This window comes from Eulemur rufifrons, chromosome 6 (genome assembly GCF_041146395.1).
Source record: "Eulemur rufifrons isolate Redbay chromosome 6, OSU_ERuf_1, whole genome shotgun sequence".
NCBI classification, from domain to species: domain Eukaryota; kingdom Metazoa; phylum Chordata; class Mammalia; order Primates; family Lemuridae; genus Eulemur; species Eulemur rufifrons.
Window position 1 is genome coordinate 96,185,838 of NC_090988.1, and position 13,086 is coordinate 96,198,923.

Genomic DNA, 13,086 nt, shown 5'->3' on the forward strand with positions numbered 1-13,086 from the left:
TCTTCACAAGCTCCGGTAGGCACCCACGGTATTGTCAAAGAGTTTTGTGTTGGGGAAGTGTCCAGCTTTGTCCAAGAGGAAATAGAAGCGCCGGCCTTTGACCTTCAGAGGCAACATGGCAGGGACTTCACCCCGGTGGGCCATGCAGGACACCTGGTTCAAGGGAACAGTGAAATGGGCCCCCAAGCCAAAGGGGGCATGAGTGGTGAGGGTCACCTGCTGTCCTCCAGCTCGAAGCATCACTGAGCGCACAGAACGGAGGGAGAAGAGAAGACCAGCACCAAGCACCAGGGCTCCTGCAGGAAGAGCAAAGTTTGGGGTGAGGGGTTTTCACTGGAGGGCTAAGCACCTTCCAGTGTCCCCGAATAAAATAAATTATCGTGTTGACATCTACTGAGCGCCTCTTACACTCCAGAATCCCATCTAGGCTGCAGAGTGTGGGGCAGACCTTAGCCGAGGACTGGGAGAGGGGATGACATTCGGGGCCTTCAGAGTTCCTAAGTATGGGGGTAGCCCTCCTGCCACTCCTCCTCTGAGACAGGGAGCCCCTTGCTCCTTGAGTAGGGAGAGTCGCGCCCAGCCATCCCACGACTTACCGATGGCGCCGCAGCCGACCGCCAGCCCGTAGCGCCAGAGCGCAGAGCGCAGGTCCAAGCGGCCACCATCCGGGGCCTTCGCGTCCCGAGGCTGCACAGGGACCGGGGGCCGGGACAACGTTGCCACGGCCAGGGAGGCCCAGAAGACGCCCTGGCCGGCGCAGAAAAGCCCGAGGATGGCGAAGAAGCGACCCCTTTCATGCTCGAACAGCAGCACGTCCCGTGTCGGGGTCGCGTCGTACACTAACCGGCGCGTGAGCAGGGGTCGCAACACGACCGGCAGCCCCTTGGGCCAGCGCAGCCACGGCACCGCCATGCCTCGCACCAGCCCACTTCCGGGGCGGGACTTCCTGTACCGCTTCCCCGCCCCTCAGGCTCACCCGCCGCGGGCGCACCGCCTGGGCCCGGCCCGCCCTCCCGCTCAGGCCGGAGAAGAGAGAAAAGATCCAGCATGCATGACTCCAAATACAATGTCACTCTTTATCTTAAAAAGTAAGGAGGATCCTGGGGTTAAGTACACAAAGCACCTAAGTCCTTCGGGTAGTTTAGTGTCAGTTCTACAAAGTAAGCTTTGGCTTCCTGGCACCAGTGAGGCTCAATCTTCTGGAAGTCTTCCAGAAGGCAGGTGAGGAGAGGGATCCAGCAGCTCTCCCTCCTCGGTCACAGTCACAGGGTGGCCTCAGGCCGGACAGGGGAGACGAAAGATGATAACCAGACAGTAATATCCAAGGGCTATTTACAGAGGGGCTTCTTCTGAGGCATGACTATGGATCACTTCATGAATGCCACTTCTGGGATCTCGCCCTTGGCCTGGAGAAAATGAAAGGTCAGTAGAAGCAGGTGACCCCCAAAACTTACTCTACCCTGAAGGCACAGAAAGCCCAGTATCTTTTCCACTGTATTCTCAAACCTTACCTTGAGATGAGTGAAGACCTGGGCAGATCTGGTGTAGTCCCAGTTGTTGTCCTGAAGGCACCTGGAGTGGGGGAACAACAGGTAGCTCCGTGAGAACCATCCACTAAATGTCACTTCAAAATCCATTGTATAGAAACACTCACCCAGGTTTGCCAACAATTATATACATTCTTATACATCCTTGCAGTTTTCTGTTTTTTTTTTTTGAGACAGAGTCTTGCTCTGTTGCCCCGGCTCGAGTGAGTGCCGTGGTGTCAGCCTCGCTCACAGCAACCTCAAACTCCTGGGCTCAAGCAATCCTCCTGCCTCAGCCTCCCGAGTAGCTGAGACTATAGGCATGCGCCACCATGCCCGGCTAATTTTTTTCTCTGTATATTTTTAGCTGTCCAGATCATTTCTTTTCTATTTTTAGTAGAGATGAGGTCTCGCTCTTGCTCAGGCTGGTCTCAAACTCCTGACCTTTTTTTTTTTTTTTCTTTTTTTCATTCTTGACCTCAATACATGCATAATCAAACTCCTGACCTTGAGCGATCCTCCCACCTCGGCCTCCCGGAGTGCAAGGATTACAGGCGTGAGCCACCGCGCTCGGCCTCCTTGCACTATTTCTACAAATGAAAAATTAGTAAAAGCCCAATTGTCCACCAGTAGTTTGTCAAATATAAGGAATAATATTAAATAGCTGTCAAGATACAGTTTTTTATACTGGTAGGGAAAGATATTCATAGTATATAGCAAAGAAACTAAGTTGCAGGACAGTGTATAAAAGGGAATTTCAGGCAGGATTGCTTGAGGCCAGGAGTTCGAGCTCAGCCTGAGCAACATAGTGAGACCACACCCACTTCTACAAAATTAGCTGGGTGTGGTGGCAGCACATGCCTGTAGTCCCAGCTACTCGGGAGCCTGAGGCAAGAGGACTGCTTCGGCCCAGGAGTTTGAGGTTGTAGTGAGCTACCAGGACTCCACTGTACTCTAGCCTGGGCAAGAGAGCAAAACACTGTCTCAAAAAATAAAAGGGAACTTCATTTTGGCTTTAAAATTTTTTATGCTAATTTATGCATAGGGTAAATTTTCTATGTACTATTTTTTTTAAGCAACAAAAAAAGTTTTGGCTTTTAAAATTTCAGCACTCGTTATTCACTACCAGCCCCACCTCAGTTCATCCCTGTCCTACACATGCCCAGCACTCACTTCTGGGACCACTCAAGGTTCATGCCGGACTGGGTAGAGAATGCCTGCAACATTTCCTGCTGCTCCGGGGAGAGGGTGGGCACTGGGCTGGAAGAAGGCGTGGGCGCGGGCATGGCGAAGGCTCTTTGGATCTCTTCAGAGCTGGCATTCCGCACAAAGAGCTCATCGTTTACAATACATAGCCTGAGGACAAAGAGCACCTTAAACAGCTGGACAGACACATGACTTAATCCCCCAAACATCATTCCTATTCTCACTGACACCTGACACTCAGATTCTTTCAATACCCACAAGTCTCCCTCCCACTCTTAGCTATTACCTTTTATCATTTACCCCTCCCATGGACTCCATGTTTGGAAGGATTATCTACCAAACATGTTAAATTATACATGCTCCTCCAACCCATGGACAGTTCTTAGCCCTTTTATATTTTATTTATTTTCACAACCAACTTAGGAAGTGAATATTGTGCTATAAATTTTCAGAAGAGGAAACTTGCGTGCAGCTAGAAGTGGTGGAGCCAGGATGAAAACCCAGACCATCCAACTCCAGAGCCAAGCTCTGAACTACTATGGGAGCCGCCGCCTCTGATTTCCCGTTGCCTTTGTGAAAGTGCCCCGAGGACTGACTCTACCCTCCAATTACCACACTGCTGGCCATGGCCTGGGACTCAACATGGCAAGCAGAACACTGACCCTGAATTGCTGGCAGGAACAGCAATGAACGTCCGGGTGAAGGCTCGCAGAGAATCCCGAGACTTTCCATCCACTGCAACGAGAACAACAGCAGTGACCCCTTAGAGTTGCTCATGTTTTATGTTTACAAACAGCTTCTTGAATTATGGTCTTCTTTGATAAAAAGAACCCTAGTAGCTCAGACAGGGAAGATTACGTTTGTAAGAGGAGCAGAGTTGGGTGAACAGTCAGGTCAGGGAGGGACAGTAATAGTTAACAACTATTGACCCACTGATAGAGCACTTGTATGCCAGGCCCTGGGTCAAGCATTTTATAAGTCACTTCATTTACTTCCTCCAGCACCAGTATGAGACGGCTGTGACTAATCTGATCTTGCAAAGAATCCGAGGCTCAGAGGTAATGTAACTTGCCCATAGACCCACAGAATTGAGATTGAGATAGAAACTCGGCCCTGCCTGACTTCAAAGTCTGTGTCCTCCTAATCCCCAAGCTTTTCCCAAATCCCAGACAGGACAGAGGGTAGGCCAAACCAAGGTAGCATGGAGGCAGGATGAGAGAAGGTGCTCCGGAAAAAGGAAGAGAAGGTAGCTGGGAAGCAAAGCATGCTGAGAAAGATTCCAGCTGGGGGAGGGACCATACAAACTCAGGACTCAAGAGATTCTCACCTTCCTTGAAGACCCCATTGACAGAAAAACACAGCAATGTGCTCTGAAAGAGAAGTGGCATCAGGTACAATGTAGGCTTCCCAGCCAGAGCCTGAGCCCCCCTTCCCTCTTAAATGCCACCCTGCACCCCGGTTCTAGGCTTTTTTAAAATTCAGTCCCCATAGGGACCATCAAAAAGTACCAATGCCAATTATATTGCAAGTCGTCATGTCGGGGTATTGAGAAAAGTTTTCAATTAGCAATAATCTCGCCTCGGATAAACCTCATTGGCTACGATACTGCCACTGCGCAAAGCTGATTCTAGGCTTCTGTTAGGGCAGAAATAGGTGCTTACTGTCTGGGCGCTTATGTCTACCACAAAGGAATTGACGTCATGCTGGGTTTTGGGTAATTCATTGAGGAAGGCAACAACGTTGAGACGTGTGTGCTTCAGCAACCGGAACCGCAGGGCTGTGGGCAGAGGAGAAAGTAAGGTGGGGTCTGCCACACACTCCTGAGCCCTGTGACCGATTCCTTCCCATCCCCTTCTCCCACCCTGTTTTGCTCACATCACACACTTACTAGGGTCTTTAAGCTTCTTCACATTTCTGCTGTCCTTGAAGTACTCGGCCAAGTTGCTTCTGGGGGAATAAGAGGAAAAGGAGGTGGCGATCAGAGAAGTGTGGTTGCTAGGAGGCGCTGGCCTGTATCTGCTGCGAAACCCTGTGGCCCTGGGCAGGTTCTGGGATGTGATACACACCGGGCAGGATTCTGGGGTATGAAAGGAATGCTGAGGGAACAGCAGGCCCCATCATGGTAGGCATCCAGGAGCCCCTGCCGATCTCCAGAGTCATAAATTGCATAGTACCTATGGGGAGAACAGAAGGGAAAGTCTGAGCTCTGCAGTCTGGAGCCGTAAAGGGACCCAGTAGCTTCCAAGAGTGAGCTGTGCCTGGACCAGCGCACCTCTTCCCAGCCTGAGGTGCCCCAGGATACTTACTGCTGTAGGAAGTGCAGGACCAGACTCTTTAGGTTCTCTGTTCCAAAATAGCTTCCCTGGAATCAAACAGGTGTTAGGACCATGGAAGCAGTACTCTCCCCACATACAAGTTCTAACTGTGTCCCCTTCTCACCTTGCAGGGTGGTAACATCGTGGGGGCTTCAACGTCAAAGGCAATTGGTGGGGGTAACTCATGCCCATCCTGTGGGAAGGAAGCGAAAGCTGACAGTGTATGCCAGAGAGAAAAAGACTGGATGTGTAAGCAGACTGAAGGTCTAAAAATGAAAGGTCAGAAGTCAAGTGTAAAAGAGGCATGAAGAGTATCTGCAACTTTTGCCTATAAGCATTTTTCTGGGAAGACAGATTATAGCCTTTATCGGATTCTCAAAGGGACCCATGTCCCCAAGTTAATGGTCACATAAAAATGTTAGGCAAGACTCGGAGAGTGGAAGATGCTATGGTTGGTAGAAGAGAATGAAAATGTCATGGACTTACCAGGCGTAATAACTTGGGAAATCGTTCTCGAATGGCGCTGTCAAGAACGGGACAGAAGTGAGTGATGCTTCAGAGCCACCGTGCCTCCTGGGCTGCTCTAGGGCAAATATACTAACACCTGAGGGACAGCCCATCCCATCCTGCTCATCCCTCCACTCCTCCCCAGCCTGTGCTCAGGGAAAAATGGCCCCCACTCCCCACCTCACCCGGGGCACCCAGACATGAACTGCCTTGAAGGCTGACTGTCTCTTTTCTCTCTGCCTGACCCCGAGTGCTGCAAGGAGCAGCACTCTCAGCCCAGGCTTTAAGCCCAGGACCTCCTTCCCCTCCCTGCCCCCCTTACCTTCCACCTACTCACCTGTGCAGCCCCGGGAGGAGGGAATGGGGTGGGAGCCCAGGGGCTCCGCTGCCTCACCAGGTATCCATCTGTTCTGCCAGGTCTGGCCTTGGCCAAGACCAGAACACACCACAGGGATGGCACAGGATGTTGGGGCAGGGAGATGAGCAAGGTGGGGCTTAGGAAGAGGAGAAGCAAAGGAAGAAGACAGGAAAGGAAAAGAAGAGGAAGAGAAAAAGGTAGGAGGGGGCAGGGGCAAGGGAGAGATGGGAGAGATATAAGGGAGTTGAGAGGAAAGGAAAGAGGAAGCAAAGAAAAAGGAAGAGAACTACAAGGCAAGGAGGCATTTAGAAAAACGAGGGACACAAGAGAGGAGGACACCCTGACGCAGCCCTTTCCTTCAGCTGCCCCACCCCTGTGGTCCAAGGTAGAAATGGGGAACAAGTCCTTGCTGCAGTGAGCGGGAAGTTGCTGTTGGCCAGGTCTGTCTGCTACCTGGGTCCCGGTCTGAGCTGGGCGTGGGAAGCAAAGCAGCCATGGGGGCAGGAGACCTCCCTCAGAAGGGGTGAGGGTTCAGGCCCCTGCAAGGTTGGGGGGGTGAGGGTCTGTGCCCCACCTCTGTTGGCCCCCAAGTTCTCTCCTGATGGCCCCTCTGCGACTGTGCCTGTCTTAGGTTGTTCCTTCCCTGAGGAATCTTACCCGTCTCTGGCTAACCAGCCATCCTCCGGGGCCAAACAGGGTGATGTGAGGTGTGAGTAACAGAGGGGCAGTGCCCCCGAGGGGTCAGTTCTCTGTCTCCTTAGTAGCCTATGCCCCCGTGGCCTCCACGCCCAGCACCTGCCTTGGGACTCCCTCGCCTGCTGGCGGGGCCCCGGCTCTGGTCACATGTCTTGGGGAACCCAGGTTTCTTCTCCAGGGAGGGCCCAGCTCATAGCACTGAGCGAGAGAGACAGATTGCATGGCACCAGCCTCCAGGAGGCCTCAACCTCAGCATGGGCAGAAAAGCCCAGGACACAGCCTTGGGCAAGTGGATCATGAAGAAAGGGTCCCTCTTGGCATAAAGGCAAGAGGGGCCATCAGAGTACAAAGGAAGGAGGGCTCATCTCACAGGAAGTCCCAGGTAGGAAGGGCTTTCTCAGCCCAAGGACACCAGGCTCTTGGTACAAGGCAACCCCATGTATGGGGCATAGAAAACACCCCTTGGTCAGAGTTGAAAAGGGGAGATGCCCTTCCTGGAACAAAAGGGTAGGGAGATTCCAGAAAAGGCTGTGTTCAGGAAAGAAGGAGAAAGATCATAGAACCAGCAAGTAGTCAAGTGAGAAGAAAGAAATCTCAGGGCAAGGCTGGGAGACACAGACAGACCAAAGGGAGGAGCACGTGATCCTCCCAAAAGACAGGTGGTTCCAGCTCAGGGCTGCACATCTCCTGCAGACTGGCACTGGTCAGGGTGCATTAGCTCAGCCTCCCAGGGGGTGAAGGTCCCCAGGAGGGGAGACAGAGGCTACAACTGACCTGATGTAGGTCGACTGGTCTCGGAAGGTATCACACAGGGGGTTTCCGTCGAGCCACAGCTCTTCTAGCTTCAGCCCTTTTACCTTGTCCAGCTCCCGCTCAGACTTCAACTGGCAAGGGTGGGAAAACGGCAGGGAAGACGCACTGGTGAAGAGAGCCAGCTGGACCCCCACACCCTCCATCCCTACCCGCATCTTTGCATTCCCACTCTTGCCTCTCGCCATCACCAGGCAAGCTCCCCCTACCCTCTGCCCACCCCATCAAAAACAAAGCTGGGCTATCAAATTCTCACTTCGTTTCCAGAGAGGTTTAGGATCTTTAGGTTGGGTGCCTTCTGCACAATACTGGACATATCATCTAGCTTGTATAGCCTGTTGTTGCTCAAGTTCAAGGATAATAGCTGTGGGAACAGAAGGGTTTAGAGGAAGCACCACCACTGAGTAGATCAGAGACAAATCTGCCTCCCAGCCCCATCCTGTCTAACCCACCCCTCTTCCTCGTGCCTCTGACAGGCCCAGAGGTCTCACCTCAGGGATGTTCTCTTCAATGATTCGCAGGGTAGCTGCCATACAGCTCCTACGATTCAGGACAACGTCGATGTTCTGGGCCACCAAATCTTCAGGAAGCAGAAAAGAAGGGAAGAGAAGTCTGAGAGTGCTTGCCCAGGCCAGTGTCAGCACTAAACCATCCTAAAACTTTCCCTCCCTGACAGATTCCCCTCTCTCCACCTATCTGAGAATTACTGCTATCAACCATACCTGGGTCTGAACGGAGGCCCTTGAGGTCAAGTGCTTGTTGGGAGCCATCGTATCGTTTGCTCATGATCAGCTACAGAGGGAAAAAAGGGTTCGGTGGTGGCTGGGGTTGTGTGGGGTAGGGTGTGAGAAGTGGTGAGACTGGGTTGGAAACACACCTTAGTTGAGCCTGCCTCACCTTTAGCTGCTCTACTTGTTCTGGCTTCAGTTCGTTCTGTACGGTGTGGGGCGGGGTGGAGGAGTTGATGATGATAGATATCTGGAGGGAAGACACAAAGGGCACAGTAAACTCCAGGGATAGCTAAAACCCAGGAACAAGACCCAGTCCTTGCCCTGTGAAACCAGTCCCCACCCCCAGCCAAAACAGGCCCTTCACACACACCCTTCGATTCTCCCGATCCAGAATCTTGTAGTTGACAGCCTTCAATGCAGAGGCAGTGCTGGCATCCTCAACAAAGAACTGGGCCCGTGTGTTCTCATAGTGAAACTGCAAGAGGAAACAAGAACATTACACTTGGATCCCAGAGCCCCTTGCCCAGCCAGCCAGCCTCTCAGGCCTTGTCTTACCTCAATGGGGGTGAAGGGGACACTGCACTTGCTCTGAATCATGCTCAGGAGCCATGACTTGTCATACTTTCTGCCATAAGGAATCTAGAAATGAGCGAAAGAGAAAAGGGACCAATCTGTAACTAAGGCTGAACAGCAGACACAGTCCGGCACTCCTTTTTTACTTTCTGCTAAGCTGTAAAAGATTTTCTGAAGAGAGGGCTGGGCATAGTGGCTCATGCCTGCAATCCCAGCACTTTAGGAGGCCGAGGCGGGAGAATCGCTTGAGGCCAGGAGTTCAAGGTTACAGTGAGCTGTGATCATGCCACTGTGCTCTAGCCTGAGCAATAGAGTGAAACTCTGTCTCTAAAAATTAAAAATAAAAATTCCAAGATGTTATCTATACCTTGCCTGCTCCTCAGAGAACTCCAGGGACTCCAAGCCTCACACTCTGCTTGAGCCAAATGAAGACATGCAGAGGAGTTACTGTATGTCCCGACCAGTTATCACATTTCCCTTCTGCTCCATCCTGCCTGTCCGCTTCTACACCATTCTCTAAACCTGTTCTTAGGTTTTTCTAAACTATTCTAAGATATTGATTCTTAGAAGAAAAGATGGATACCTGATTGTAGAGTAAACAACTGAGAAGACTGACTTTTGTGCAATAAAATGTAAGCGCTTTCACTGAGCCAACTCCCCTCTCCCCCCTGCACCATCTGTCTTCCCAAAGTACTCACTGTAATCTTGAACCAGTTCTTTGAGGTCCCATCCTGGCTCGTGCCAGCCCCTCCTCTCTCTGGAGGAGCTCTGTCTCTCCGCACGGTAACATGAATGCGATCTCGATCATGCCAAGCATCACCTCGACGGTTAGGACGGGCGGCATAGGGGTTGCTGTGGGGAAGCAGATAATAAGATAGCCATAAATTCTAGGAAAGTCTTCTTTAAGACCTTCTTGCACTGTCAGTGGGCCTACAACTACGACTGTTCAACCATTAAGCTGATCCTGGCATTTCTCACTCTTCCACGTGGGAAGAGAAATGACATGGACAGTAAGAGGGCCATATAATCTAGTGGGTCACTAAATTCAAACCAGACCAATCAGTCACTTACTATCGTACTCGGGGACCATCCTGCGCATCACTCATTGCTACATCTCCATCATCTTCCTCAAGGCGGGAAGACCGAATACCAGAACCACCTCTTCCAGATCGACGATTCCCCTCACCATATTTCCACCGGAAAGGACCCCGGCCTTTCTTCCTTCTTTGAGGAAAACTAACACGGTCATCATGCTCTGGAGTTGGAAACAGGAACACAAATTAGAATTACGTCACTGGTCCGGGTACTTTGGTGTGGGAGTTTCTAGCACCCGTACTGTACTCCTGGAAGAGACACACACTAACTACAGAGGCCAACTCCACACAGACTCCTCTGCCTGCCCAGAGGAAAGAATCCTCTGTGGAATGGCAGCATCAGGGAAAAGCTATCGGAAAACTGTATAGGGTTTTTGAAAAATGAAGCTGAAACTAGAACTACAACGAGAAGCAAAATGTAGAGGTGTGAGAGATCCAAAAGTGTAAATGGCCACAAATCAGGCCTCTGAAAGCCACCTGAAATCTGCCACTCCAGACTTCACTTGTCCATACGGTACTAATGCTAGTTACAAATATGACCAATTTAAGGGCCTCCCCCCAAATTTCCTTATTCTCAAACTATCACTCTAAAGTTTTGTGAGGAGCTTTTCATTTCCTTGGCTAGAAATGCCCTTCAACTCAGGAGACACTTCTAGACTTGGGCTTTGGTGGCAGCTCCAAGGCCCTGGAATGCTCTCCAGGAATATGACCTTCTGACTCCTGTTGTGTAGGAATGGCTTCTTAAAAAACGTCCATAATATCCACAAAAGGTCTGCCTAATGCCTAGTACTCTGCAAACAACGAACCTCAACAAGTGCCCTAGGAAAAAAGAAGGCATGCCTAGAAGGCCCAGCTAACATTTGCTGAGAACTTTCTCCAGTGCCAGCCACTATGGTTCAGGCACTAGATAGGAATGATCTCGTTTTAAAACACACACACACACACACACACACACACACAGACTCTTGGGAAACAGATACTGTTAATAGCCACATTAAGGGGATGGAAGAGTTGGCCTGAGCGTTTAACTCACGATTTAAACCTCAGCTGTCATGAGCTCCTAACCATCACAATGGACTAACGCCCAGTGTAGTGTTCATACTAGAACATCCAGTTGGTGTGTACGTCTCAACTATTAAGTTAAAGCCCAGGACGGAGGGGTCAAAACCGACTGGCCGCGGTAAAAAATAGGGCACCAGGGCAGCCCACGAGCAGGACACTGACTCACACTAAGGGAAGAGTCAGGCCTGCCACACTGAACTGACAGGTTATCAACCACCCACAGAGTTCAAAGGCATCTCGACGCCGCATCTCCGAGCCACCTGCTCCAACCCGCAGGTCCTCCTCCAGGATACCAGAGTCAACAACTCGGATGCCCACCTCGAGTCCGGCCGGTCTCCCGGGGCTGCCTCGCCCCCGGCCCGCCCCGCGCCGCTGCAGCTCCCCGCGGACGCCGGGCCCCTCGCGGCCTCACAACCAGGGACTGCGGCCTACGCCGGCACCGCCCACTCGGGCCCCAGATCGCCCGCTCCCGACCCGAGGACCCGCACTGACCGTTGTACGACTTCCCCTCGTCCGCCATGGCACAGCGAAGAGCAGGGGCGGGCTCAGGCACGAGCCGCGACGCCGCCAAACGTCCGAACGCCCAAGCGCTCACGATCGAAGCTCTGCTACGCCGGGCGCCACCGCATTTATCCGCGAAGCACGTCGCGCGCAGCTGACGTTCCCAGGCTGGGGCAGCGGCGCGGGGAGGGAGTTCCGCCGCTGCGCGTGCGCACACCTTCGGAGACCGCGCGGGGGCGGGGCCCGCCCCGCCCCGCCCCAGACCTGCGCTCGCGGAGGCGGGGCTCGAGGCCGGTTGGTCCCCGCCCCTTCCCACCCTTCCGCAGACGCCTCCGGCAGCTCCAGAGTTAATGCTGGAGCAGAGCGCAGGCTGCTGCAGTCTGGAACTGCGTGGGGAACGGGGCTGCAGGAAGGGCTTCCAAGGATTGGGGACCTGGCCTCGGAGTGGGAGTGATCGCTCACAAACCCCTAGCGGAATCTGGGCAGTGTTTCTCGGCTCAGCTCCTTCCCAGCTGCAGACGCAGGCCTGGCTTTCCTCGCCTGTTAAATGGATTAATAATCACAAAACTGAACTAGAATGTGAGCCCCATCGGAGCAGGAGCCTTAACTAATTAATAGCTTTTTTCTTCCAGCGCCTGGCTCAGTATCACGCCAGCACATAGTAGAAACTCAACAGGCCAGGCGCAGTAGCTCACAAATGTAAGCCCAGCACTTTGGGAGGCCGAGGCTGGAGATTGCTTGAAGCCAGGAATTCGATACCAGCCTGGACAACATAGCGAGACCGCAACCCCTACAAAAAATAGCAAAATTATCCAGGCGTGGTGGCATGGCACACACCTGTAGTCCCAACTACTCTGCAGGCTGGGGTGGGACAATCACTTGAGCCCGAGAATTTGAGGCGGCAGTGAGCTATTGATGATTCCACTGCACTCTATCCCAGGAAACAGAGAGAGGCTCTGTCTCAAAAAAACAAAAAAGCAACCCCACAAATATTTGAGAAATAAATTTGTTCTACACATTCCCCCCCACAGAGTTAATGAGACAGTATGTCAGGGATTTGACAAGCACTGTCTTCACAAGCCCCACCCATCACTGGTGTGCCATGCGAGCCCCCCAGTCTGTGTTAGTGGGGCAGAGAAGCTAGCCAGCAGTGGTAGACCACTCGATGAAGAGGTGCCAAGGAGAGATGAAATCTTAAAATGCAGGAGCTACGGGCTCTCCCAGATCCTCTAAAATACTGGGACCAGCCCTTGAGTACAGTGATTGTTCTCTCTATAGCGTGAACTTCCTTTGGGATGTGTGAGGTGGGGTGACTCAAGTGACCTCAAAATGGTGTGGCTGTGTAGTCCTGGTCAGGAAGGACAAAGCAGCATATTAATCTCCCTGGGGAGAGGGTATTCCAGCCAGGTCTCTCCTCCACTTCTCTGTGACTGGCTTGGATTTGGTGAGGGGCTTGCAGGGAACCAAGCGCCTCAGCTGGAACTTGGAAAAAATTCTTCACCTTCTGCTCCTGGCAGCAGGCAGAGCTCCTGCCTCATTCAGTTCAAGGAAGAATTAGGGCCAACTGGTTGGAGGATACAGATGAAACAGGTCCAAACGCCACTTGAGATGGTCCTGGAGGTTGCCACCAAGCTGGGGTCCACTCTGGGATCCTGCTCCCGTATTTGCAAGGAAGTTTCCATGCTAATGAGGTATCGTGCACTTGGT

General features: G+C 52.2%; 2 protein-coding genes and 1 non-coding gene across 5 annotated transcripts; all 3 read right to left on the reverse strand.

The window, feature by feature from the left end:
• Positions 1-3: 3 nt before the first annotated feature.
• Positions 4-912, reverse strand: TMEM223 (transmembrane protein 223). The gene is made up of 2 exons (XM_069471513.1): positions 597-912; positions 4-296 (listed from the first exon to the last, which is right to left on the reverse strand). Exons 1-2 carry the CDS (start codon positions 910-912, stop codon positions 4-6), a joined length of 609 nt encoding a protein of 202 aa, XP_069327614.1.
• Positions 913-1,054: 142 nt separating this feature from the next.
• Positions 1,055-11,552, reverse strand: NXF1 (nuclear RNA export factor 1). 3 transcript variants are annotated; one of them, XM_069470133.1, is made up of 21 exons: positions 11,367-11,481; positions 9,794-9,975; positions 9,421-9,574; positions 8,705-8,788; positions 8,520-8,624; positions 8,316-8,396; positions 8,141-8,210; positions 7,910-7,998; positions 7,675-7,782; positions 7,383-7,492; positions 5,534-5,570; positions 5,172-5,240; positions 5,039-5,094; positions 4,799-4,906; positions 4,621-4,679; positions 4,394-4,509; positions 4,060-4,102; positions 3,395-3,467; positions 2,700-2,882; positions 1,512-1,572; positions 1,055-1,406 (listed from the first exon to the last, which is right to left on the reverse strand). In XM_069470133.1, exons 2-21 carry the CDS (start codon positions 9,826-9,828, stop codon positions 1,368-1,370), a joined length of 1,680 nt encoding a protein of 559 aa, XP_069326234.1. In that variant the 5' UTR covers positions 9,829-9,975; positions 11,367-11,481; the 3' UTR covers positions 1,055-1,367. The 3 variants fall into 3 exon arrangements, with proteins under 3 accessions (XP_069326234.1, XP_069326233.1, XP_069326235.1); XM_069470132.1 differs by having other exon boundaries at positions 1,069-1,406; positions 9,794-9,977; positions 11,371-11,462; XM_069470134.1 differs by lacking the exons at positions 1,055-1,406; positions 1,512-1,572; positions 2,700-2,882; ... (6 more) ...; positions 5,172-5,240; positions 5,534-5,570 and having other exon boundaries at positions 6,299-7,492; positions 9,794-9,977; positions 11,371-11,552.
• On the reverse strand, positions 4,215-4,355 carry LOC138385490 (U4 spliceosomal RNA). Its single transcript, XR_011233728.1, has one exon. It is a non-coding gene; the product is annotated as a U4 spliceosomal RNA (small nuclear RNA).
• Positions 11,553-13,086: the final 1,534 nt, after the last annotated feature.